At 39.8% G+C, this 25,710-nt stretch overlaps 2 protein-coding genes and 2 non-coding genes across 6 annotated transcripts; 2 read left to right on the forward strand and 2 right to left on the reverse strand.

Annotated features, from left to right (window-relative positions):
- The first annotated feature begins 3,124 nt into the window (after nucleotides 1–3,124).
- On the forward strand, nucleotides 3,125–14,065 carry cfap157 (cilia and flagella associated protein 157). Of its 3 annotated transcripts, XM_067572771.1 has the most exons (10): nucleotides 3,125–3,360; nucleotides 4,112–4,383; nucleotides 5,363–5,498; nucleotides 5,605–5,851; nucleotides 8,288–8,388; nucleotides 8,825–8,975; nucleotides 9,670–9,791; nucleotides 10,890–11,051; nucleotides 11,264–11,390; nucleotides 13,980–14,065. In XM_067572771.1, the coding sequence occupies exons 1-9, from the start codon at nucleotides 3,278–3,280 to the stop codon at nucleotides 11,364–11,366; spliced, it is 1,377 nt and encodes a 458-aa protein (XP_067428872.1). In that variant the 5' UTR covers nucleotides 3,125–3,277; the 3' UTR covers nucleotides 11,367–11,390; nucleotides 13,980–14,065. The 3 variants fall into 3 exon arrangements, with proteins under 3 accessions (XP_067428872.1, XP_067428863.1, XP_067428880.1); XM_067572762.1 differs by lacking the exon at nucleotides 13,980–14,065 and having other exon boundaries at nucleotides 11,264–11,407; XM_067572779.1 differs by lacking the exons at nucleotides 10,890–11,051; nucleotides 13,980–14,065 and having other exon boundaries at nucleotides 11,264–11,407.
- Nucleotides 7,293–7,364, reverse strand: trnac-gca (transfer RNA cysteine (anticodon GCA)). Its single transcript has one exon. It is a non-coding gene; the product is annotated as a tRNA-Cys (tRNA).
- On the reverse strand, nucleotides 8,709–8,780 carry trnac-gca (transfer RNA cysteine (anticodon GCA)). The gene has a single exon. It is a non-coding gene; the product is annotated as a tRNA-Cys (tRNA).
- Nucleotides 14,066–14,069: 4 nt separating the features above from the next.
- On the forward strand, nucleotides 14,070–23,776 carry LOC137169541 (glutathione S-transferase theta-3-like). The gene is made up of 5 exons (XM_067572792.1): nucleotides 14,070–14,204; nucleotides 15,948–16,035; nucleotides 18,427–18,583; nucleotides 21,065–21,241; nucleotides 23,245–23,776. Exons 1-5 carry the CDS (start codon nucleotides 14,099–14,101, stop codon nucleotides 23,443–23,445), a joined length of 729 nt encoding a protein of 242 aa, XP_067428893.1. The 5' UTR covers nucleotides 14,070–14,098; the 3' UTR covers nucleotides 23,446–23,776.
- Nucleotides 23,777–25,710: the final 1,934 nt, after the last annotated feature.

Consider the following 25,710-nt stretch of genomic DNA (forward strand, 5'->3'; position numbering starts at 1 on the left):
TCACTAGTGTTGTTTGCATATATGCTGTTTGTAAAAGCATGAAAAATGAGCCATGGCAAATAATACAGAATTTTGCTTCATTCTGTTTAAAAACTACTCACAAAATAAAATCTTAAGTACTTTTTGCCAGTTGGACTTAATATAAACTGTCACTCATTATTCCACCTCTATTCCTTTATTGCAGCGTAACATTTGAGCCATGCAATAGATGGTAGCAGCAAGCTGTGCAACACAGAACAGCTCAAATGAAGAATAAATAAAACAGTTTCACCTATAATATGCTATGTTAAAGGTGAAGTGTTCACCCCTCATTAGAGGACAAAAGTTTCAGGTTTGTAGAATTTCTATGAGCTGTAACATTTTTATTCTTTCTTGAGTGGAAAGGAAGAAAAAGATGATTTCACCTTTTATTTCTCATATTTGATGACACTAAAATGACATTTAAGAAAGCTCACAATGTACTGTACTTCAGTTCAGTTTCGAGTTCAGTTTCGAGTAAAACATTTTGTTCCAAAGGACATGCTTGCAACGCCATCTGCTGGTGACAGAGTTACATAGCATGGAAAGATCATTTAGATATCAAGCTGCCTCCTTTGCTGGAGACAAAAAGCTGGATCATCTGAGACAGAAAAAGAAGAGGAGAAAGAGGAGGTGGTGTGTGCATCCATAAGTCCCTCATTTGTTCTGTGAGGATGAACAGAGAGCTGTGTTTTCTCTCCACCAGAGTCACAGTGGTTCCTGTTTAAGTCTCTACAGGACAAAAGGGACAAATACAAAGAAGTGACGGAAACATACAATGAAATGTTTAAACACTCCAAGAAGCAGCTGTTGTCCACAGAGAAGCAGCTCCACCAGTTCCTGAAAGAGGAAGATGAGTCCACTGACTGGCACTGATATCAAAATGACAGACTGCAAAATTAAAACGTTACTCTTCTCTTCAATGATTTTTAAGGGTGCTAGTGAAGTGTGTGTGTGTGTGTGTGTGTGTGTGTGTGTGTGTGTGTGTGAGTGTGTGTACATCAAATGCTTCTATTAGCGTTACTGCAGCAAACACTAATTTAGCCAAATATTTATACTGAAATTATTATTATTATTAGAAATAAGGAACATTTACTTAACAATTTCAACTCTGTAATTTAACAATTTAACTATGCATAGGATATACGGTATATACATAGATATGTAGATAGACTATATAGTTAATATATATCAATCTTAATGTTATGTTAATGTTATTTTGTTTCATTGACTCTTGATGCTTTGGTGATATTGTTGTTGTGACATTCATGCCAATAAAGCAAATTTGAATTACAGACTTTTCAGTGAAGTAGGAGACATCTTGTGTCCGGCTGTTAAACGTTTAAAAGTTAAAATATTTGTATATTCATAGATTTTTAATGATGGAGAAGGACTACAGTAGATGTCATCAAGTATTTTTTAACTAGTTGACTCAAGTTTTTGTGGGAAAAACATACAAGACACAAATTATTATTCCAAGCAGAGTATCTTTTAGTATTATGTCTTAAAACACGTCTGGAAGGGATCTTTGAACAAATAAATCTATAACCTATAAATGTATCTGTGTAAAAGTGTTAGTTAGATATCACCTGTGAATGTGTTTGGAAATTAGCAGGCAGATATAATTTCTATCTACTGGCAGACTTTCTTACCTTTTGGAAAGTTTTTTCCCCCGGACTCATCAGGTGTGAAGGCTGCCGCCCTAATTACCTGTAGCCTAATGTTAGAAAACAGTCAAGACATTCAACATACTTTGTTGGTAACAAAGCTCTTTGGTTTATTCAGTAAAAACAACTGTATCCTTGTCTTTTCAGTGGCTGCACCATTTGATAGTTTGTGAGATTAAAGAGTTGATCAACAGAAAATCATAACTGATTATTCATTTAGGTCCTTTTTTAAAGTAAAAATGCCTCAAATTTGATGGTTTCAGGTTTTCAAATTTGAAAAATGAGCTCATTTTCTTTCTCTTACATTACAAATAATTGAATATATTTGGACTGTTGTTCGTCATACTTGGCAAAAGTGTGACTTAAGTGAGAAACACACAGAACATTGTTTAGTAGTATAAAAGCAGAAGCAGATTATTTTTTAAAACATATGCACATATTAAACTATTTACATGCAAGACATTTAAATTAGCCAGTTGGAGAAAACCTGGAAGATGAGGATAAAATCCCTTTACATGTTAAATGAGGTACAATTTATTCTGGGGGTTTTTTGCACGTAAACTGAAATTAGATGTATACATTTGTTTATGTGGATTTCTTTTAGCTCAAGTCCATCTCAAAATCAAATCAATGTTTTCCAAAGGTTTTGTGTATTTGTCACCAAAAGATGTTATATATTCTTGATGTTTGACATGTAATGGTAATATATATATTTTGGCATGACATGGAAATAAAAACTAAGTAAACCTAAAACAGTGCAGGCTGTGCGACCATGGCGACCATGCTCTGAAACATGATGACTATGGGCATCAATGGGCCAGAATGGACCGTCAACACCTCCACCCGGGTCAAAAAGGCCAACAGCAGCAGCTCTGCTGCCTGAAGAGACTCGCCCTCCTGACCTCTAGGAGGCGCTTCAAGTCTATCTTAAAACAACAGTCAGGAGCCCAAATGAATATTAAAACATGTTTTTCTTGCTGTAATCATTCCTCCTGTTCATACTGACCATTAGAAGATCCCTTCATAATGCACTTACAATGTAAGTGATGGGGGACAAAATCCACAGTCCTCCCTCTGTGAAAAAATGTATTTAAAAAATAATCTGAAGCTGATATGAATCAAGTAGATATCTTTCAACGTTACAGTCTTTTTAGTGCCAAAGTCCCTCTGTTGAAGCCTCATATTTCAATTTTAAATACATTTTTGCACTAAATGACTGTGTGGACATACTGTGGATTTTGTCCTCCATCACTTACATTGAAAGAACATTGAAAGGCCATCATCCTCCTGTTCATACTGGCCATTAAAAGATGGCCAATGATTACAGTGAGGAAAACCTGTTGCACTGTTCATATGGACACCTGACTGTTGTTTTAAGACAAAATTGAAAAATTGTGAACCTGTCCTTTAATTGATATTTATTTTTGAAAAGTGTCTAACTTTACCAGCAGTCCCTGAAGGCAGCATCCCCCTAGCAACAACATAGTGTGGTTTCAGCTAAATTGATTTATGACCTTTCTTATTTAGGAAAGTAAGGATAAACCAAACGAAGCCAACAAAAATACTACAGGAAAGAGCAAAAATCCGTCATAATGGAGGATATAATCAGTTCTGAAGACAGAGAGAGGTCCTTATATTTAAAACAAATTCAATATTTGGACGAGCAGCTGGAGAGGTAAGACTGCTAACAGTTAGCTAACGTTACACAGATCTGCTGCTCTTTTAAGGGGAAATATATCCGTTATTGTAGTTTCTTAAAACACAAAATCATGCAATTAAATGTACAACCATGTGTTAATTTAGTTTTGTCTTTCAAACTTAGACAAAAAAGGTAAAATGCAAACGTTAAATGCAAAGGTAAAGGTAAAGCGCTAAATGCTAGTAGTTACGTTTGTGCCGCTGTAAACGGTCCTATAAACCACATATCTTTACATTAACATGTTAAACATATGTAACCTTAATTACTGTTCACATTATATTTTCGCATTATTTCAGTCGAAATTCATAAAGAATCATAAAGACATTTTGTCCATGAAATGTCCTGAAATTATGAAATAATCCATCAGTGCATGTTTGGCTTTTCTGCTTGATGACTTGAAATGATGAATTGATTTTCAAACAGTTGACAGTTAATTTTCTGTTCACTGACATTGAATAATAAACAAAATATTGCAGCTCTACTTCCAGCCCTCAAACTCTTTATTTCAGTATTTAAATCAATCAACGCTGTCTTTTATTTTTATATCTTTTTAAAGGAAAAACTGTTTTTCACTGTGTTAATGTCAGTTTGATGCCTTCTCCAGAGTTATTACTACAGTGTATTTCACCTCAATATTGACATAACCGAAGAAAAATTAATGCAGTTATCATTTTATACTAAATACTTTAATCACCCTTGAACTCAAGCGTCCCTCTTCCTCCTGCAGATGTCAGCTTAAATGTGGCGAGCTGGAAAAGGAGAACAAGAAGTTCGTCTCTCAGTACAAAACGCTGGAGACTGACAAGAACGACATCATCGAGTACCTGAAACACTCCAAGGCTGCAACAGAGAAGGAGGTGGAAAAGCTGTCGGAGCAGCTGGAGAGTCAGCAGAAGGTGGCTGAACAGGACAGAGAGGCGCTGAGGATTCAGCACAGCCAGCTGACGCAGGAGCTTCAGGACCAGATGAGTGAATTGAACTCACAGAGCGTGGTGCAGGGTGAGTTCTGTTCTCCTGCAGTTGGACGGGTAAAGCCACTAACTCTGCTAAGGGCCTTACATATTTTAGAGATGGAAGGTTTGTTCTGTTTCCACATATGAAGCAGGATCCTCGCCTTGTTTCCTCTCCTCTCCTCTCCTCTCCTCTCCTCTCCTCTCCTCTCCTCGCCTTGTTTCCTCTCCTCTCCTCTCCTCTCCTCGCCTTGTTTCCTCTCCTCTCCTCTTCTCTCCTCTCCTCTCCTCTCCTCTCCTCGCCTTGTTTCCTCTCCTCTTCTCTCCTCTCCTCTCCTCTCCTCTCCTCTCCTCTCCTCTCCTCTCCTCTCCTTATTTCCTCTCCTCTCCTCTCCTCTCCTCTCCTTATTTCCTCTCCTCTCCTCTCCTCTCCTCTCCTCTCCTCGCCTTGTTTCCTCTCCTCTTCTCTCCTCTCCTCTCCTCTCCTCTCCTTGTTTCCTCTTCTCTCCTCTCCTCTCCTTTCCTTTCCTTGTTTCCTCTCCTCTCCTCTCCTCTCCTCTCCTCTTCTCTTCTCTCCTCTCCTCTCCTCTCCTTGTTTCCTCTCCTCTCCTCTTCTCTCCTCTCCTCTCCTTTCCTTTCCTTTCCTTGTTTCCTCTCCTCTCCTCTTCTCTCCTCTCCTCTCCTTTCCTTTCCTTTCCTTGTTTCCTCTCCTCTCCTCTCCTCTCCTCTTCTCTTCTCTTCTCTTCTCTCCTCTCCTCTCCTCTCCTTTTCTTTCCTTTCCTTGTTTCCTCTCCTCTTCTCTCCTCTCCTCTCCTCTCCTCTCCTTGTTTCCTCTTCTCTCCTCTCCTCTCCTTTCCTTTCCTTGTTTCCTCTCCTCTCCTCTCCTCTCCTCTCCTTGTTTCCTCTCCTCTTCTCTTCTCTCCTCTCCTCTCCTCTCCTTGTTTCCTCTCCTCTCCTCTTCTCTCCTCTCCTCTCCTTTCCTTTCCTTTCCTTGTTTCCTCTCCTCTCCTCTCCTCTCCTGTCCTCAGCTTTAAAGTTTGAGGCAGAGAAGGAGCAGCTGATGTCCGACATTGAGTCTCTGAAGGAGCAGCAGGTCAATCAGAAGGAGGAGCATGAAGCTGCCATCAACAGCCTGAAGGAGGATGCAGAGCTTGAAAGAGAAAAGTAAAGACTAGGACAGAGTTAAAACTGACAGTCAGCATTGTGTCTGCAAGACTATTTATAATACTGTTCTCCTTATTCATCACCTCCTCTCGTCCTCCAACAACAGCATCATGTACGAGGTTCAGGACGACATGGAGATCTCCCTCCAGGAAAGGATTTCAGATGCTCTTCAGAAGGAGAGGGCTCAGCACGAAGAGAAGATGGAGAGGCTGCAGTTCCTGCTGAAGGAGAACATGGCCCTCTTGCAGGAGAAAGATAGGCTGCAGTGCGCAGACAGTGACCTTCGCTCGAAGATTGACAGATTGAAGGAAACTCTCAGTCGGGTTCAACTGGAGAGCCTCAATGACAAGACGGTAAGACGTGTTAAGCTTCTCGTGGCCACAGTGTCCGCTGTTGAGCAGACGTTATGTTTTAAAGATGACATGAAAGTCTTTGATTCTTGCTGGATTTCTAATCAGATCCACCGGGTGTTGAACTTCCTGTCTATCAGCTGTTCCTCTGGCCTCTGAGTCTCTGTTTGAGATTTTCTTTTATTGGTCTTGCTAAAAAAATATATATATATATATATTCCTGTGGTTTAGTATCTATATTCTAAGATAAATGGGTCTGTACTGCAGCATTTCCTGTTGGACTTTGTATCTTTTGTCATTTTAAATCAATTTTAAATCTAAACAATTTAAGAATTGTTTTTACAATAATTTAACATTTCCAAAATTGATTTAAAACTCAAAAATGTGTTTTTCTTCTTGTTCCTTCAGTTTGATGTTGTTCTCTTCTCTGTGCAGAGTGATGTATGTGCAGAGTTCTGGGAGGAAAGTTTCTCTGAGTTCACCTTAAATCTCAGTAAACACGCGTACCTACGAGCAGGATTTATGACATCACAACCAGTTGAGCCAATCCTGATTCAGAATGCAACTTCCACATCACACAAATGTGATGCGGAAACTCGAAGCCTCCAGTTGCACAAACACTGAGAATGAACTTTACAGTGACGGAGGAGACATCTGGTGTCCAGCAGGAAAACTTTAGAAGTGAAAAATATGTAAATATTCAGAGATTCTGGATATTTACATGAGTGAGGAGGATCTGTAAATAATGATAATAATAATAAATGTATTCATATAGAACTTTTCAAGGTAGGTGCACCTTGGGCTTTCTAGAGAGAAACAGCATAGAAGACAATCACACACACACACACACACACAGACCACAGTATAAACAGTCAGAAATAAAATCTATAAGGTAAAACAACTAAAACAACAACAGAACCGTGTTACGTCTTGTTGTCAGCGAGATCAGAGAGTGACGGCAGATCAAATCCTAACTGTAACTAAATGTGACTTTATTTTTTTGCAGTTTTACTTAAATCTATTGGTGGTAAATAATTCAAATATAAAGTCCTATTTAAAAAAAATAATGTTCATGTTTCTGTAAGGTCTTTTGGCTTCAGTCCTATAACTTGGCATAGGTACGCTGATGATCTGTCTGTGGAGACACTTAAATGACATGTTTAAAGACTAAAGCTCATCTTTTCATCTTCTCATCTTTTAGTGGACTCCACAGTCAGGACAATGTAATATGACAATTCAATTTTAAGACCTATTTTGTACACATTCAGTCAACTTAGTTAACCTGATGTTACTTTAGGATATGTGACAGAGTTGAAGGTTACATTTACACTGTATGTAGCTCATGAAACAAACTGTGGAAGATTCAGGACGCTGGAGGTAAACAGACATTTTAAGCCACTGATGGGTGAAAATGTACTGCCTTTTTATAAAGCAACATTCACTCAGGGGGCATCCGGATTTGAACCGGAGACCTCTTGATCTGCAGTCAAATGCTCTACCACTGAGCTATACCCCCACCTGCTGGTCAGTCTGTCTCTGTTCAGGTTTCAGACGGGGCCTGGCCTCACTGTCGGTGAGAGAAACAGCATAAAACTGGATCGAGGTCCAGTTCAGTTAAGAGAAAGTTTTTGCTTTACATTCAGCTTATCTGTACTACTTTACAGGATATATGGGATTACTGCAGGCTATGTGAGGTTTTAGGCTTATCATCAGTTGTTTGTAACATGCAGCAGGTGAGCAAACTGAAGGTGAGAACATGTGATAAAAACCACCCGACCTACATTCATGTTCAGCTTGTCAAAAGTATTTTCTCTCACATCTCAGCTTGCATTGAGGAGGGAATGTACACTGTTTTCCATATCCAGTGAGGAGTTTCTTTGTATCTTTACATCTGTGCAGAGAACAGGATTCTTCTTCATCAGTGAACCTGCACCTGTCGCTGAAACGGAGGCGAACGTAGGCGACTCGCAAAGATTGCAGAGCTGCAGCCTTTGTACGAGCAGAAACATGCGTCACTAGAAACTGAAAGTTGAATCATTTCTATTTCAATCTGTCACAACTGATTTGTCATTTTTCTTTAATCCATCTCCTCTTCCTCTCCACCGCTATTTTTTTTATTACTAATACTTTTGTCTCACTGGACCTGTAAAATCTTTAAGGTGAAACAAAGGCACAAAAAGCTGCAGCCGTCATAGCATCTTATTTACCGTTTCTACTCATTATTATTCTTTCATCAGCCCTTTAGTCTTTGTTGTGGCAAAGAATGTATTTACTCTTCTGATGGCAGATTTAAAACATCAGCAAATTCTAATCAGCTGATCTTTGGATAGAGGAAGCATCTGTCAACTTGCAAACAAACACACAAAGTTCACAGTAGAGTTTTTTTTTTAAAAAAAAAAGAAAAGTCACCAAAAATATTCATGGTCTCCCGTTCCTCAGGAGCTGGAGCAGCTGATGCAGAAGTGTCAGTGGCTGAGCGCTGAGCTACACCACTACAAGACCACCTCATCAGACCAGGAAACCCTCATAAAGACTCTCAGGTGAAACTCTTTCTGCTCTCAGTAAATAAGTCTCATAATTTATCCACATTCCTATTCACTGACACATAAGGTGCATTTGAAGAAAGTAAATATCTAAACCATTTTCATATAAATTTTATTAAAAGAACATTTATTTGCTATTAGAGTACTTATTATTTATGACATCTGTGTGTATACAGGTTGTTAGTTTCTGTCATGTTGTTGTTGTTGTTTATACTCATTCACACCTCACATCAACAGTATTCATCTTTCTATGTGTTGAAGCAGCAGCCGGTAGCTTTTGAACAGGCACTGCACTAGTATATATATAAATCTGATTCAGGGGGCATCCGGACTTGAACCGGAGACCTCTTGATCTGCAGTCAAATGCTCTACCGCTGAGCTATACCCCCACCTGTCAGTCATCCCGTTAGTTATCCTGCTACTGTGTTTTCAGGCAGGACCTGACCTCAGTGTCCGAGCAGTTCCGTCAAAAAACTCTCGAGGCAGATCATCTGGGGAAGAAGCTGAAGGAGGAGACGATCAGGAAGAAGCAGCTGGAGACCGACATTCAGGACTCAGTCGTTATTCTCAGACATATCCTGGAGGTAAAAACACAGAGCATAGTGTCACAGTTTCTGCTGCAGGGTCTAACTGTCTGGAATAAAACCTTATAGGCTGTGGAAGCCGGACTTCAGAGAGTGAAGACGACTTACTGCTTAATGGTCCAATTAAGCTGGTTTTTAATCTAGGAAGGTCAGACATCCCATTAACCTCCCGCTGTTCAGACAAACAGGGAGCTTAAAGGACGGGTTCGCAGTTTTTCAAGTCTGTCTTAAAAACAGTAGTCAGGTGCCAACATTTTTTCTTGCTGTAATCATTCTTCCTGTTCATACTGGCCGTTAAGAGACCCCTTCATAATGCAGTTTCAGTGTAAGTGATGGGGGGGCAAAATTGTCCAAATTAGTCAAATTAAGTCAATATCTTTCAAATCTTTTAGTGCCAACTTCCTTCATCTGAACAGAAGGAATGATGTTTTCCTTTGGGCTCCTTATTCCGGCAAACAGACATTTGTTAGCTGTAGACCAGCCAAATGTTTCCCTCAGGAGTCAGCGTAGACCGAAAACAGAGCTAAAAGAAGAGTGAATATCAGGCTTACATGAGTCAGGTTTAGAGAAACATGTCACGTGTCTGTTGGATGTGTAAATAGTTAACTGTTGCTTAACAAATTAACAAAAGCCAGATTTCATACTTCATGTTCACAGCTTGTTTCCACTCTAATGTCGTCTCTGTCTCCCTCAGAAGTCCGAGTGGACGTCTAAGACTGAGCGGACGATGCAGAGGCTGCTGGAGACCTTGGAGAGTAGTGCCCTCGAGGGAATAGGCTGCGCCCTCTATAAAGTCACTGAGCCCGAACCACCGAGGTACTGGAATCACTCTCCTCTGGATACTCAGTGTTATGTATCAGCAGTGGTGTGAACTCTGCTGATTTCCTGTTTAGAAAAACCCAGAACACATTCCAGCTGTTTCCCCAGATTAGTTGGATCAGAGTCCTGCTGACCTTTGGATCGTGCCAGATCAACTGTGCTCTGGTCTCATCGAAATATACAAATAACAAAGCACTCCTCTCTAAAATCAAACTGTTGTGTTCGAGTCTGAAGGTTCAAAACCAATCTGTTCGGTTCGGTTAAAACTTTTTATTGGCATGTTTGTCTGTTTGTGTCGGTGTGAAAGCTGTCAGTCACACTCTAGACTAAACAACTGACCCATGACAACCTGAAAAGGAGGGTCTCGGTCCACTTCCTGTTCTTTTGTAGCAAGCGGCAACTACTACGGCTTGCAGCTGAAGCCAGTGTGATACCTTAAAGTGCCACCAACGGCCTCCTGTTCAAAAAGCCTCAACTTCTCTCTAGAAATACAGAGTCAATCTGTGTTTTCAACCAGTCATTATGGTCTCAATCTCTAAAATCATTCATTCAGGCCCTCTAATAAGTGTGTTGGTGGTCATTTTGGAAATTATTCCTCCGTTAATAAGACTTGAGGACTTATAATAGCTTTGATGTCTGCTGTGTGGGCGTTGATTGACAGTCGGCTCACCTGCTGCCCCCCCCCCTCCCCCAGCTCCACTGAGTCAGACAATATTTCACTAAGTTTAATGTTACCTAAGACCTCTTCTTCTGTGTCTCTGTGTTAAATGTTCTGCTTTCACTTGGTATATTGCAAATGTACGTCACAAAAAGCATTTTTATGACTATTTAAACTTCAACATCCTTCCTTTAAATAAAGAAGAGGAGGATACTGAGGGGAGAAGGAAAGTTAAGACAGAAAGAAAAATGATATTGATGATATTTTATGAGCTTATATTGAACCTAAAATTGGATTCTACAAAATAACCGGTAATCACAGCTGTCAGAGTGTCTGAAATGTAGCGAAGGACACCTGAATGAAAACCTCAAACTTGTATAGACGGAGCAGAACTTCATGTCTGGTCCCGTTCCCATCAACCTGTCTCTCCTTCACAGCCCAGAGACCCTGAAGTGGTTAAAAAGTCCTCAGTTCCTCATGGCCAAATACAGGCCGGGCGACCTCGGCCTCATACCGCGGCCCAGGTGGAACATCAAACCAACCGCCTCCAGGACGGCAGCCGCTCCATCCGGGAGCAGCAACAAACCGCCTCTGAACAGGTGCGAAATGACGTGGAAGCTCAAGCGTTTGAACATCCACGTGTTAGCATCGTCACTGCGATCACGTCGGAACGCTGACTTTATCATTTAGCTCAAAACGCTCCTGCGTCTCAGCGGAGCCTCACGGAGCTGCTGGTGCGTCTGTACAGTCTTTTTTTTTTTCATATAAATGTGTTCGTTATATTAATGCTGCTGCTGTGTCCGTCCCTCAGGAAACTCTGCAGTCAGAAAACATCCAGCTCTGACGTTCTGTCTGACCCGGCTGCTCAGCGGGAAGATTCAGCCGCAGAAGCCTCCACCTCTGTAGACTGCTGAACCGAATCCAGTGATCGATAAAGAGTGATGAACATTTTTAATCTGGCTGCCTCCTTTTTCAAAATGAAATCTTAAATTACTGTGATCCTGCTGGTTGCTTCTATCCTGACTGATGACCTGTTAGTATATATTTGTAGCTCAGTGTTTCCCCTATAATAGTACAATGAGTACCCCCGCCAGGCCAAAAAATATTTTTTAAATGCCAAAAATAACGCCAAATATCATTAAGTTTGGAAATCAAAAGCATTTGGGAGCCTCTGAGTAGTGCTGTTTCGAAACGCGAGTCAACATCTGTGTTGTTGCCTGAGAAACTGCAGGTAGCGAGCGAGTGGTTAAGCAAGAGAGCGAGCGTCAGAAAAGTGACGGTGAATGTGAGCAGAGCAGAGGGAAAGGTTAGCGGTAAGGTACGGCCGTATTCAGACCAAATCAGGCGGTGCAGTGTTTAGCAGCAGGGTTGAGCAGAGGTGTGTGTGGGGGGGGTGTGAGCGTGTTTATTTGTCCTATGAAACGTAACCGCTGTGAAACAATCAGAAAATAATGTTTTATCCATCTGATTCACCGGCTTTCTCACTACCAGCGCTCCCTCTCTTCATTCGCTCTCTAGCTCGCTCGACCACTGCTGCTCTCTCTCTCTCTCTCACTTACACACATACACACACACTCTCGCTGGTGCTCTCTTTCTTTCTCTTTTGTCTCTCTTGCTCGCTCTCTATCTCTCTCTCTCTCTCTCTCTCTCTCTCACACACACACAATCTCGCTGGTGCTCTCTCTTTCTCTTCTCTCTCTCTCTCTCTCTCTCTCTTTCTCTCTCGTCTTTTTTAAAATGAGTCGGGAAGCAGGCAGCAAAGCCTAATTTTATTTTTAACGTTAGTTGTCGTTAGGAAGTTGTCAGTCTGGCAGTAAACGTTCGGTTCAGACTACGATGTGTCAGTTAATAAATGCTGCAGCTTGTCAAGACCAAGAAAAGTCACATCTGTTGTTTCCCCACCAGGCTGAACCACTCAGCCTAGAGGAAACGCTGTAGCTGATCAATGTTTTGCACATTTTCTGATTGCAAAATTATTTTACTATTGGGATTCATCTGTGGACTCATCACTCTTCACTTTTTCCCAGAACCAAAACTATTTTAGTTCAAGATGATATAAAACAGAGGAGAGCTACAAATCCTCACATTAGATGAGCCGGAACCAGGAAATGTTGCATTTTATTCTTGATAAATGACTTAAAAACGATTAATCAATTATCACAATTGTAGTTCTGTTATTGATTCATTTAATTGTTTCAACACTAAATAATTATGATAAGTTTTAAATATGATAATTTAGACACAGCTGTCTAAGTCATAGTTTATGTGACAGTAGAGTGAAAACTGATGTAGGTCACGTGAATATTTGGTCTTTTTGCAGAAAAAAAGCAAAAAAAATAATAGACTACATTCTTTACTATTTTTTCCCGTACAGTTAATGACTATATGTCAAACTTTACCCTCCTTTTTACTTTAAAGTAGGAATACCTCATCGAAAAAATACCCAATTACATGTAAAAGTCCTGCATTCAAAATCTCATTCAACATTGTAGTACTTGAGTAAATGTACTTAGTTACCAGTGGTGGAAAGTAACTAAGTACATTTACTCAAGTACTGTACTGAAGTACAGTTTTGAGGTACTTGTACTTTACTTGAGTATTTCCATGTGATGCTACTTTCTACATTTCAGAGGGAAATATTGTTCTTTCTACTCCACTACATTTATTTGACAGCTTTAGTTACTTTTCAGATGAAGATTTGACACAATGGATAATATAACAAGCTTTTAAAATACAACACATTGTTAAAGATGAAACCAGTGGTTTACAACCTTTTTGGCTTTTGACGTCTTACAAAAAGCAGTGTGTAGTCGGGGTCACATTTCACATGTCTATGAGTTGTTAACAGCTCCACCAAATAGTGATTTTTCCCTCTAAACTTCTCACATGCTTTCATTTCAATAAATGTTCAAATGATGCAACATTTCACCAAAAATCAAAGATTAGAGAAAAATTCCAAAAACTGAAAACAGATTTGTGTATCAGAACTTTGTTTTTTGTTCTTTTCGCTCCCATTAATCATCTCACCACCCCTCAGATTTATCTGCTGACCCTGTTTTCACATTCATCCGCTGAAAGTGGAAAGTTCCTCTGTGCTCATTGAAAGTCCATTGTTTAGGGGGAGGGCCTACAAGCAGGATTTGTGATATCTCAACTAGTTTGGAAACGGAAGCCTCTGGTGCACGTAGGCTGAGAGTGTAGGAGGAGGCATCTTTTGTCCAGTTATTAAATTAATTATATATATATTTTTTAACCTTTTTTGTGGAAAAACCACACCAGACATACATTATTGTTCCAAGCAGACTAGTTGTATATGTCATAATACATGTATGGAGTAAAGCTGCTGTTACAGTGAACTCATTAGAGAGACCAGACTTAATCATAACTACTGCAGATAAAAATGTGACGGTCTCAGCAGTGTTTACAAAACGTTGGACCAAGCTGAGGCCGAAGGTCAGACTGTTCAACCATGACAGTCTGCTCACTTTGAACTGTCACCACCGTTTAAAAATCATTGAGTTTTACAGCAGGAGAGGCGGGGTCCTGGACGGACAGAGGATAATAAAAGACGCTGCAGGAGAGGACTGACAACACAGAAGGAACACGGGGTAAGTGTGGAAATCTGCAGCCTTCAGACCCTGATGTGATGGAGCTCTACCTCGACCTGTACTCGCAGCCATGCCGCGCCGTCTTCCTGTTCGCCAAAGCGGTCGGGATTCCCTTTGAGTTCAAGTTCGTCAACCTCTCCACAGGTAATCCCACATATATACAGACATAGGGACAGGGATTGGGGATAACTTTAAGGCTTTTGGTTTTGACCGTGCAGGGTGCAGACAGGAGGCAGATAATGTTTTAAAACGTTATAGCTGTAAACTCGTTGGCATTAAATTCACACGGTTCACAATTTACTATTTCATTTAGCAGATTCTGAATCCCTCATGATTAGACATAATTAAAAGTCAGTTTTATTGGCAACAATATGAGTAAATCCAAGCAGAAAAAACTTAAACTTGGGCTGCACAGATCAGCCTCTAATCTAAACATGCTAAAACTGCAGAGTGGAACTTTTACACAGGCTATAAATGAAGGTATGTTACATTTAAGCCATCGCCAAACGAGTTCACACAATGCTGATTAAGCCTATCACCACCAGATACATAACTGTATTTCACAGTGTACAGAGTTTTAAAGTAGGTGTTGGGTTTGATATTCCCATGCTGGCTGGATGGATGCATGCATACTGCTCTATGGGAAGAACATGCACACTAGAGACTTCCGCCAGCCATGTGGCTAACTTCCGGTTAGCTCTCTGCTAACTTGAACGGGGATAAAATAATTAAATTTTGCAGCTCCTCTAGACTTTCCAAATGTTATCGGACCAAATAGATAAAACTCTGATAGCGAAACAAGTCAGCCTTTGATGTAAGCATGTGTCGACAGTGTTTTTGTAATTACTCTCAGTGCCAGAAGGGGGAGACAGAAATCCTGCACTGCAGGTTTAAAGGTGCAGTGTGTAGGATTTAGTGGCATCTAGCAGTGAGGTTGCAGATTACAACAAACTGAACTGAGCTAATATGAACAACATTCAACATTACAGTCAGCACATTTAAAGGGGATCTTTTAATATCCAGTATGAACAGGAGGAATGATTACAGCGTGGAAAACCTCTTTCACTGTTCATACGGGTATCTGACTGTTATTTTAAGACACACTTGAAAAACTGTGAACACGTCCTTTAAGATGCTTTTGGGAAATGAAGCCCTGGGCAATTAATATGTTGGTTGAACAGGAAAATAGAAAATAGTAGTTCATAAATTAAAAATGTTCTAAGAAACATTTAAACTCTTTGATACAAACTTAAATAAAAAAATACATGCATAGCTTTCTTTTAGTGACGATTTTAGGCTTTTTGTTCACTTTCTGCCTCATCGTACGAGTTTTATTTGTCTTTTTTGAGCTCTTAGAGAGGTACAGAGGAGTGAGTTTGATTACAGAGTTGAATGTCCTGCAGTATTTGAACTTGTTACGTAAGCTCCAACCTTAGAAATATGCGTTATTAAATTCCAGCCAATTTTTTTTCCTCTACATGTTCACATTCACAAGACTTCCAGACCGAGAAACCCTCCTCCTCCTCCGCCAAGCTATCAGTTTACATTTTCACATTTCACCCAGAAAGCTGACCATAGCCGCTCCCAGTTAACCCCTTAGATAACCGACTTTACAAACAAACAGTGGGTGGGATGTTGAGGGTCAGAGGTCAAAGCACCCAGACAAAACATTCCTATGTCTGTGAGGTGATTGAGTATAACAAAGACCCTGCTGAGAAAAGAAAATAGACGAGAAGTGTCTGCGAGGAGATAGAAAAGGGAGCACAGAACTCAATCAGATACAGTATTTTAATGATTCTGTTTATACGACCAAACCAAGTTGCAAGAAGTTTTTTTTTTGTCAGTTTTCCACAGCTGTGTTTCTCATTTGTGTGTGTTTTGTCTCAGGGCAACAGTACGGTGAGGAGTTTGGAAAGCTCACCATGATGAGGAAGGTTCCTGTCATGAAGGACGGGAGCTTCGTTCTGACAGAGAGGTACAGAGACGTCCTGACATCTACAGATGATTTAAATCATTTAAATCATTTAAATCATTTGTGAAGGTCGAGTCCATCCCTCCAGTTTTTAGACACCAGCAAGGGTTTAAAGTTTCAGTTTAACCAAATTATAAAAATATACTGTATTTTCACACATGGGTGGACCTCAGATAGTTGTGGTTTTATCTGCCGCTACAATGGAGATCAGTAGATTTTCAGTTTGTTGTATTAAGAACCGATTTTATACCTCAGTGTGTGGCTCCAGAGGGAGCTGAGAAGTATGATAAGTCGCCTCAAGTGATGTCATTTGAGTCATCATCAGTTGGGGCTGAAGACAAGTTTGAAAAGTAAAATAATCTGTTGGTGTGGAGTTAGAGAGACGTGATGTTACCAGACCTCTGTAGCTCCTGATCTCTGCTGGAGGCTAGCAGCTCCATGCTACATTAGCCGCTACCTAGCATAACACACCCCGATCTCTGACTGAACTGTCAGCAGTCGAGTTGCATTGTGGGTAACGTAGGTGCCAGGTTAGGCGATATCTCTGGTCCTGCTGCACGATTTAGATCAGTTTCAAGTGTCCATCATAAGTTCAACAATGTTATAGAAGGGTGATGTTAAATGAGTGGAGGATTCTTTAAAAGCGTTGAGAAGTGACATTTAAAAAACTCAATATCAGCAGGTTTTTCACAGCCCCCCCCCCATCTGAGAGGTAAACAAACTAAGCTGCAAGCAAATAACATCATGCAAAGTTTTCTCCTTTCCTGATCGTATCTGATTGTTATTGGTATGAATATTTGCACATCACAAGAGAAGGATACTTTTCTGTAAAATAAAATATAAATAATGATGATAAATTGGGTTTTTGTGGTGGCATGCAGGATTGAAATTATGAGCGTGATCTGGCCCACGCTAAAAAACTGAATTTACAGTCACTGGCTTTTTGAAGAAGTTATAATTCATGGTCAGATTTTGAAAACAAATCTTCAATATTTTAGTCCAAATTCAACAGAACTTTGATGGATTGTGGGACTTCTAGTGTTCAAAAATGATCCTGATTGTCTCATTGAGGCATTAAAGATTAGACATTAATATTTTAATATCTTCAATCAATATAAATATGTGTTATTTGTGTGTTAAAACCAAGCGGCAACCTCCAGGGCTGTAAAATGAAGCCAATGTGGAAGTGCCAAAAACTGCAGTTCCTTGAATGGCCACTAGAGGCTCCAAAAGCGAGTCAATCCCCATAGACCCCCATGTTAAAATGTCCAACTTTACAGCAGAAATAAACATGTTTACAGCCTGGTACAAACAACGGTTTTGGTCTCTGTAGCTAATTTCCTCTTTCATGACAACTGTACGGGTGGTGAATTTTTTAATAACTCACCTGTTTAAATGTTATTAAGCTGTAAAGTTATGCATAATGAAGGACATGGCTGCTTTGAGTGACAGGTCCGCCAGCCACTAGGTGGCTTGTTTCAGCCATTCGGCCCGCCTCTTTGCCCATTTTTGATTGGCTGGGAGTTAGGCAGAGTCACGCACTGCCAAGATGGCGACGGCCGGAGCGGCTCACTCATGGATGTATAATAAGAGCTGGATAGGGCGCCACCGCTCAGCCTTGCAGCCAATTTTTCCCAGTGGCCACTTGCAGTATTGCAGCGAAAAATCCCCCTGCGGCCCAAAAAGCATTTTCCCCCGTAGACCACCATTATAAAAGAGACGCCTGTAAAACTGTTGACAGGACGCCTCGAACTGCAAACAAGGTCAATTATGATTCTTTCTATTATGAACTTTTGATCCATAGAGGTTTTATGTTTGTAAAACTTTCCTTGAGCCGAGAAAAGCGATTTAAAAATCCGTGACGTCATTACAATGTAAAGTCTATGGGCCAAGTGGGAGCTCGCGGGCGGGGCCAGCGGGGAAAACACTACTGCGTATGTTCAGTGGGCCGCACAACGCGGAAGCAAACCCGGAAGCTTGGCGTATACGCCAGGCGAGCAATTCCTATAGGACTGAATGGGCGCCATTTTTAGTCCGGTATCCAGCTCTTATAATACATCCATGGGCTCACTTTAAGCTTCAAAACCTTTCGTCAGAAACCAACGGGTGACGTCATGGTAACTACATCCATATTTTTATACAGTCTATGGTTAAAACATGAAAAATGGCACACTAACGGGGTTTGTCAGGTAGCTCCTGTCCTGCTTCACAACGGCAGCGCCTACTGACGTCATCACTTCTTTTACTTCTATACAGTTCATTTAAATGGTACATTGACGATATTTTTTATTGCACATCATAACACAACAATACACATGATTGTGTCATTTTTGCTGTGATTAAAACTTGATTCATTTTGTTGGCCTCATTAGTTTCGTGCTCTCCTCTCTGCAGCATCGCGATCCTCAAGTACATGGTGCAGAAACACGCGGCGTCGGTGGCGGATCACTGGTATCCAGCTGACCTGCAGCAGCGAGCTCGTGTTAATGAATACCTGTCCTGGCAACACATGGGCCTCAGAGCTCAGGGGTCAAAGGTCTTCCTGCTCAGGGTACGAGTCCCAGATCATCATAATCATGACCTCACCTGATCTATTGTACTCCACTACACACAAAGTTCATTTAGTCAGTTTTTTTGTTAATTTCTGTGGCGCCGATACAAAAGAATATAAGATGAGATGCTTTTCAGAAGTTAAAAAATACTGATACTATATAACTTATACTCAAGTATAGAAAAGATGATTTTATTTTTTATGTATTTATTTATATCTCTTGTGCCTTTGTGTTTGTCCTTAAAGTGCTGACATTGAAAGATCTTTTAATTGTCTGAAGATATAAAATATACTTGATGATGTGCACACTTTTATATTTATGTTTTATTAATTCACAACAGCATGATAATGACTACCATAATGTCACCTGGTTACAATAATATTGGTTCAGATGTTTGGCACCGTTGATAAAAATATATTTTCACTAAGGACAGATATACTTAAGGGGAAGGGAAGCAACATAGTGTCGGTGTAATCAGGCAGTTAGTTATCAGTGTTTATTGTGTACAAGCTGGTGTCTTATTTATATGACCCAATATCTCTAATCACATATTTACCTCAGGTGGCTTTACAATCTACAGGATGTAACATCCTCGATCTTTAGACCTTCAGTTTGAATGAGGAAAAACTCCCCCGAGTAACCTTTAAAGGATTTTGCTGGCGATTTCCTGTTTTTCCTTTTTGTCAACAAATCTCATATTTGGAGGCAAACCAACAATGAACTGATCTACTTACAAGTATTGTGTGTGTATCCAAATCCTGATATGTGTCATAGACCTCCGCTGTTGTCCAAAAACTATTAAAAACACGTCAATGAGCCACAGCGCTGCACTGGGTCACATGTTCCTTCATCCCTGAAGACAGTGGTTACTGTAATTGGTTCAGAAACGAGGGGGTTGGAGCCAACACAGAAACAAACAAAAGAAAAGTTTACTCCCTGTAAAGTCCTTGCTGGTTAAACAAAGTAAAAGAAAATAAAAGCTGTCTGACTACACTAATCTTACAACCATCTCTCTGCTCAGTGTATTAAACAGGACAGAGACTAAGTGTAGTCCTGCTCAGCGCTAGAGCTGCTAAACAGATGAACTATAACAGCAAAATAGAGTTAACATGGAACAAAGAGGCACAGAGGCGAGCTGCCCCCGGGTTTGCACTCTTATCAGTTCATATGAGCATCCATGTGAACTCTGGGTTGGTGGACTGAGTCCTCCAGCAACCCTGAACCCCAAGATTAAAAGGGGCATATTCCACTTTTTTGTGATTTTCTGTTATTTATACACTGTTATCATGTCAGATGTTAAACATGGTCCAAAACTTGAGGTGAACGTATGTAGAAAAGCTCCCTGCAAGTCAAAAGTCAGGGCTTCAACCTCTACTTCCCCGTCGAACTGACATCAGATCGTTTGTACATCCTGACAAAGGTTCGTCTGCTCTGTAGTCTTGGTTGCTAAGGTCGTTGCTAAGGTGTTTCCATGTGTTGTTCACATTGTCCACTCTCATATTTCCGATCTGATTTTTGGCTCGAACATGTTTGAATGTAAAGAACAAGGAAAAGTAGAGAAATCCTACTATTATAGCTTGTTGTGTGGTTTATTGACGTAGCCTCCCGCTTCTAAGAGCCGGCCAATCAGAACAGAGTGGGCTCATCGGGAGGCGGGCCTTAAAGAGACAGGAGATGTTTCAGTACGTCTAAGTTAAGCTGGCTAAATTCTAAAACGACATGCGTCCACAGCACGAGTTTCAGCTCGTTTCTGCAAAAACCTCCGCCCACATTAAAACGCCAAAAAAGGAAGTTCTCCTCCTACTGAGCATGTGCGGAGGACAGACAGACGAGCAAGTCAACCGTAGAAAACCAGTGAAGAAGGTTTACTATTTCTGTTTTGACAGTTTCAGCAGTTTAACTCTAAACAAACTGTCAAAGTAAGACAATAAAGAGGACAACACTCGCATGAAACTGTCCGCCATTGTTCTTACTGTCATGTTCCTTCTTCTTCTTCTTCCAATGAAATGTTGCGCAACTGCTACCATCTGTTTTGTCACCGATATGACAGCTTCGTTTTCCTCATGCACACTACAACGCCAAGCAGGTGTTTTCACATTTACACACTCAGGAGGCTGTTTTGGAAAAGCTCTGGAGATGCTTTAATCTGAATGGACGCCAAAATAGAGAGAAAAAATGTGTTTATGAATTTAGCTGGCTTAGTGTGGATACGTTCTTAGACAGAGGCTGAACTGAGGGGCTACATAGAGAGCCAGCACAAGATAAACAAGGACTTATTTGAACTGCAAATCATGCAAAGATATTCCAGTAGAGCCCCAGAATATAAATATAGACTTGGAAATGTGCAGAATATGTCTCCTTTAATGCATAACACAATACATATAGTGCTAACAACAGAGGGCCGTAACACTTATATACAACTATGACTAGTTTGAATGCTGCTGCTTCTACTAAAGCTGTATTTATTTTCACATGTGCAGACTATGTTTCCTCTCGTCATGGGCTGTGAGGTCCCGAAGGAAAAGATGGACGCTGCCGTCGAGGATCTGAATCAGTCGCTCAACCTGCTGGAGGAGAAATTCCTCCAGAACAAACCGTTCATCGTCGGCGACAAAATCTCTCTGGCTGATCTGGTGGCTATAGTTGAGATCATGCAGGTAATAAAACAACTACTTCTGCTACTACAACCATTTTTTTTTCTGCTGTGACTGGTGATACACCGAGCTTGATCCTGATCTCACAGGAAATAGCATCGATCCATGTGGGAGTAAACACCAGTTTTTATCTGTGTGTGCAAACGTGCATATTTGTGAACCTCGTGGAGTAAAGTAAGAAAGTCTAGTTTTAATGTTATCAAATTAATATAACTGAATCTCACCAAAATAAATTAACCCAATGTTAACTGAGATGATTACATTACCCCCCAATATATCAACCAATATTTGATATTTTAAAAAACTGTATTATGAAAAAATAGAGTCATGTGAGATTATAGCAAGCAGCAACCTCCAGGGCTGTAAAATGAAGCCAATGCGGAAGTGCCCAAAACTGCAGTTCCTTGAATGACCACTTGAGGCTCCAAAAACGAGTCAATCCCCATAGACCTCCATGTTAAAATGTCCAACTTTACAGCAGAAATAAACATGTTTACAGTCTGGTACAAAAAACGGTTTTGGTCTCTGTAGCTAATTTCCTCTTTCATGACAACTGTACGGGGGGTGAATTTTTTCATAACTCACCCGTTTAAATTTTATTAAGCCGTAAAGTTATGCATAATGAAGGACATGGCTGCTTTGAGTGACAGGTCCGCCAGCCGCTAGGTGGCTTGTTTCAGCCATTCGGCCCGCCTCTTTGCCCATTTCTGATTGGCTGGGAGTTAGGCAGAGTCACGCACTGCCAAGATGGCGACGGCCGGAGCGGCTCACTTTGAGCTTCAAAACCGCTCTTCAGACACCGACGGGTGACGTCACGGTAACTACGTCCATATTTTTATACAGTCTATGGATTATAGCTGTGAGAAATTTGAGTTTGGTTTACTGTAAAGACCTTATCTCCCATGATCCTCTGCCACCTCTCGCCCGTTGCTATGGGCACGTCGGCTCCGGCTGTCAAGGACGCGGAGATGTTAACGTCACGATGTCAACAAGGAAGTGCCATTGTGTGAGGTTCCCGCTAATATCTGAGCTATGTTTTTAGCCTGTTAGCATTTCTAAGCAAACACTGTGTAAGTGATTTATGTATTTATTGAATGGGGACAGTGTACAGTTTGAAACATTAAAGATGCACTGCACCAGAGTTAGCTTGAAGCTAATTTGCATCTGTAGTCCCCCGACAAAAAAACATACAACAGCACAACAACAAACAGTAAAAAGCTCAATGGTCACACAGCTGATAGGGAAAAAGAAATAAAAAATAATAAAATAAAGAAACAACTCTCTGCTTTCTCTGACAATTTGCGACAGATTTCCTTTGTCTTTGTCCTTGCTTGGGTAACACCAAAGTGTAAACACAAAGACATGAGTGAGAAAAATGAATTAAGTGAGTGAATGAGTGAAAAATAAGTAGACAAATTGAAATTGATAAATTAATATATTTTAAAAAACATCAACACACACAGCCTCATTTTTAGACTTACATGTGCAGTTTACACGTTTACATTACAAATATGCAGCTTTATAATACTTTTTATTGTGATAATAACACTATTAAGAGGTCAATCTCTCCCTGTAAGTATCCGTTTTGAGTTACAAAATAGTTGTAATATTATTAATGTATAATGTAATATATTTTTCAACTTTTATTTTAATCTGGTGGAGAAAGATCGTATAAAAGTGTCCTTCCATAGCTTCCTGATCCACCAGGAAGCCACTTCATCAGTTTCACTGCATCACTTCCATTTACATAACGACACTTTCAACACCCGGCGAAGTGATTCACTGGTGTACTGTAGAAAATGAATGGGGGCGAACTTTCTCACGTTGCGTTGCTTTCAGCGGGTCTTTGATGAATGTGAAAACAAACTCTGCACATACGTCATTCTGCACAGAGAAGAAGAACAAACATCCGACTGAAGGAACAAGAAGAAAAACATGTTTTTGAGCGGAGGAGGACTTGTGTGTGTGTGGGAGGGTTAATATATTTGTGTGTGTGTTTTTTGCAGCCTATTGGAACCGGTCTGAACCTGTTGGAAGGCCGGCCGAAGCTGATCGCCTGGGAAGGGCGAGTGAAGAAGGAGCTGGGTGTGAAGCTGTTCGACGAGGCTCACGAGATGATCATGAAGGCGAGCAGCCTGGCGCAGACGGTGCAACACACCGACGCGATGGAGCTGTTTAAGGCGCAGTTTAAGAAGATCTTCAGCTGAGGAAGTACGACTCATTCATGTCAAAAAGCACTAAATCAGTTTATTCCATCACTTTAAGGTGTTTTTTTTTACTAAAAGAGGTCCTGTGCAGATTTGTTATGACATATGTGGAGTTTGTTTCAGTTTCCATGTAATAAAGTATCAGTAAAACTACACAGCTGTTTTTTATCCTAAACTCTCAGCTGACAGCAGAAACACAAACAAAAACATCTTTATTTTCATGCAATAAATTCTGAACAGAAATGTACTAAATGGAAACTGTGGCTTGCTTATAAAACTTTTCAGCTTTGAATATTCACAAGGAAAAAAATAAAAATATGTTTCACAACAACTCATTTGTGTATTAGAGATTTATTTATTTATTTTTCCTGCTGATCCCCAAAATTCATCTCATGTTCCTCAAAAACTTCGAGTTTGGTTCCATCCAGTTTGATGACGAACGTGCTTTAACCTGATGTTTAATTAATATGATTTATGTCTAAACCACAAATATTAAAACTGCCTCAAAATTATACAAACAAAAAGACTCAACTGTCAACTTGTCACTGCTTTCTGAAATGTTGCATTTAGATTCAGATTTTTTAAACATTAGATTATATATGACTTACAGCATTATGTAATGCTGCATGCTGGGTAAAGAGATAAGAGACAGTAGAAAGCTGGTTGTTAAATGATTGACTGAGGTTTCTGGAGGTTTGCAGCGGGACACATGACCGTCTCAGAGACTGACAGGCCGTCATTGTTCGGTCCGATGTGGTCAGTTTTTCTTCACAGGAATCTGTTTGTCCTGCCGGGAACAAGAAGGTCTTTATCTCATAAAGAAAGGAATGAACAGAATTCTTGGTTTTTGTTTCTGCATCAGACCACTGGAGTAAATCTAAAATGTATAAAATGGAAACATGATGCAAAGTTTCTGTTTAGCAGAAACTGTGAGGAGAAATCATTTCAGATGGAGTTTGTCAAGTGATTAGAAGTCAAACTTTTACAGCTCCGACTGATGACCACAGTTAGAAAAACACTGCCATCTAGAGCACGTCTCCCACTATAACCAGTGAAGTAACCTTTGTCATGTCCTGCAGAACTTTCTTTAGATTGATATTGTGTATTTTTTTAAAAGCATCTCTTCTTTTTTTTTTTAACTTTAAATCAGAAGTCCACCTTTCTACTTTTACAACTTTCTATGACCTGGATGAGTGAGAAGCTTTAAAAAGTCACAGTAGACACGTAAAGAGAAGCTGTTGGTTACATGAGCTCAATCTTAAAACCTCTTATGTAATACAGAATTACACAGGAAGTAGTAGGATGATTGTTAATAAAGGAAGGTGTTCATCAATAAAGTTTAAAAACAACAACATACATTCTACAGATAGTGAGTATATGTTTTACAGCGTTATAACATTACTCATATTAGATCTGTAAATCAGATTAAAAGTGTTGTGAAAAATATATAAAATATATTTTATTATCATTATTATTCCAATCCACACATTTCATCTCTCCTCTCCAGGCCACAACATAAAACCACTGCTTCTGTTATAAACAATGAGCCTAAAGTCCATTAAACAATATTTTCTATAACAAAACATCTATTCTTTTTTCTGCATCTTACATTCTACAAATACATGACAGCTTCTCTAAGGGAGGAACAAAAGATATTTGATCAAGAGATAAATAAAAACTTGGAGCAGTTTTCTTTTTTCTTTTATTATGGTGTAGAATTTAATAAAAAATAAACAAGGATTGAATTGAATTTCAGTATCTAGAATTCATTTTGTGAAGTTATATATTGATTTCTTTGCCACCTGTTGTCTCACATTTGGACATTTTTTCTGAGTTTGTGCATCCTGACTGGTGTGAGATGGTATTTATGAATGAATCTGATACAAGTGTTTTAAATGTAATTGCTTTTGATTATTATATCATAAAAAAACCCTTAATACTCCTTTACAAATAAAGGTCTTGGATTCAAAATCTTAAGTAAAAGTATATAAGTTGCAAAATGTACTGAAAGTATCAAAATTAAAAGTATTTAATATGCAAATGGTCTCAGTCAGCGTGATATTTACAGATATGCAGCAGCCTTTAAAAAAATTGTTTTATAACATGCAATCAAAGAAGATTTAATGTGGCTTTTTTTACTCTGAAGTGAAAACAGATTCTCTACAAAGTGATCTAAATTAACCACAAACGTAAAAATACGTAATCAGATCTGATTATTGGTGTGAAATAAATGTTTAATGGAGTAAAAAATAACAATATTTCCCT

Source organism: Thunnus thynnus, chromosome 2 (genome assembly GCF_963924715.1).
Source record: "Thunnus thynnus chromosome 2, fThuThy2.1, whole genome shotgun sequence".
NCBI classification, from domain to species: Eukaryota; Metazoa; Chordata; class Actinopteri; order Scombriformes; family Scombridae; genus Thunnus; species Thunnus thynnus.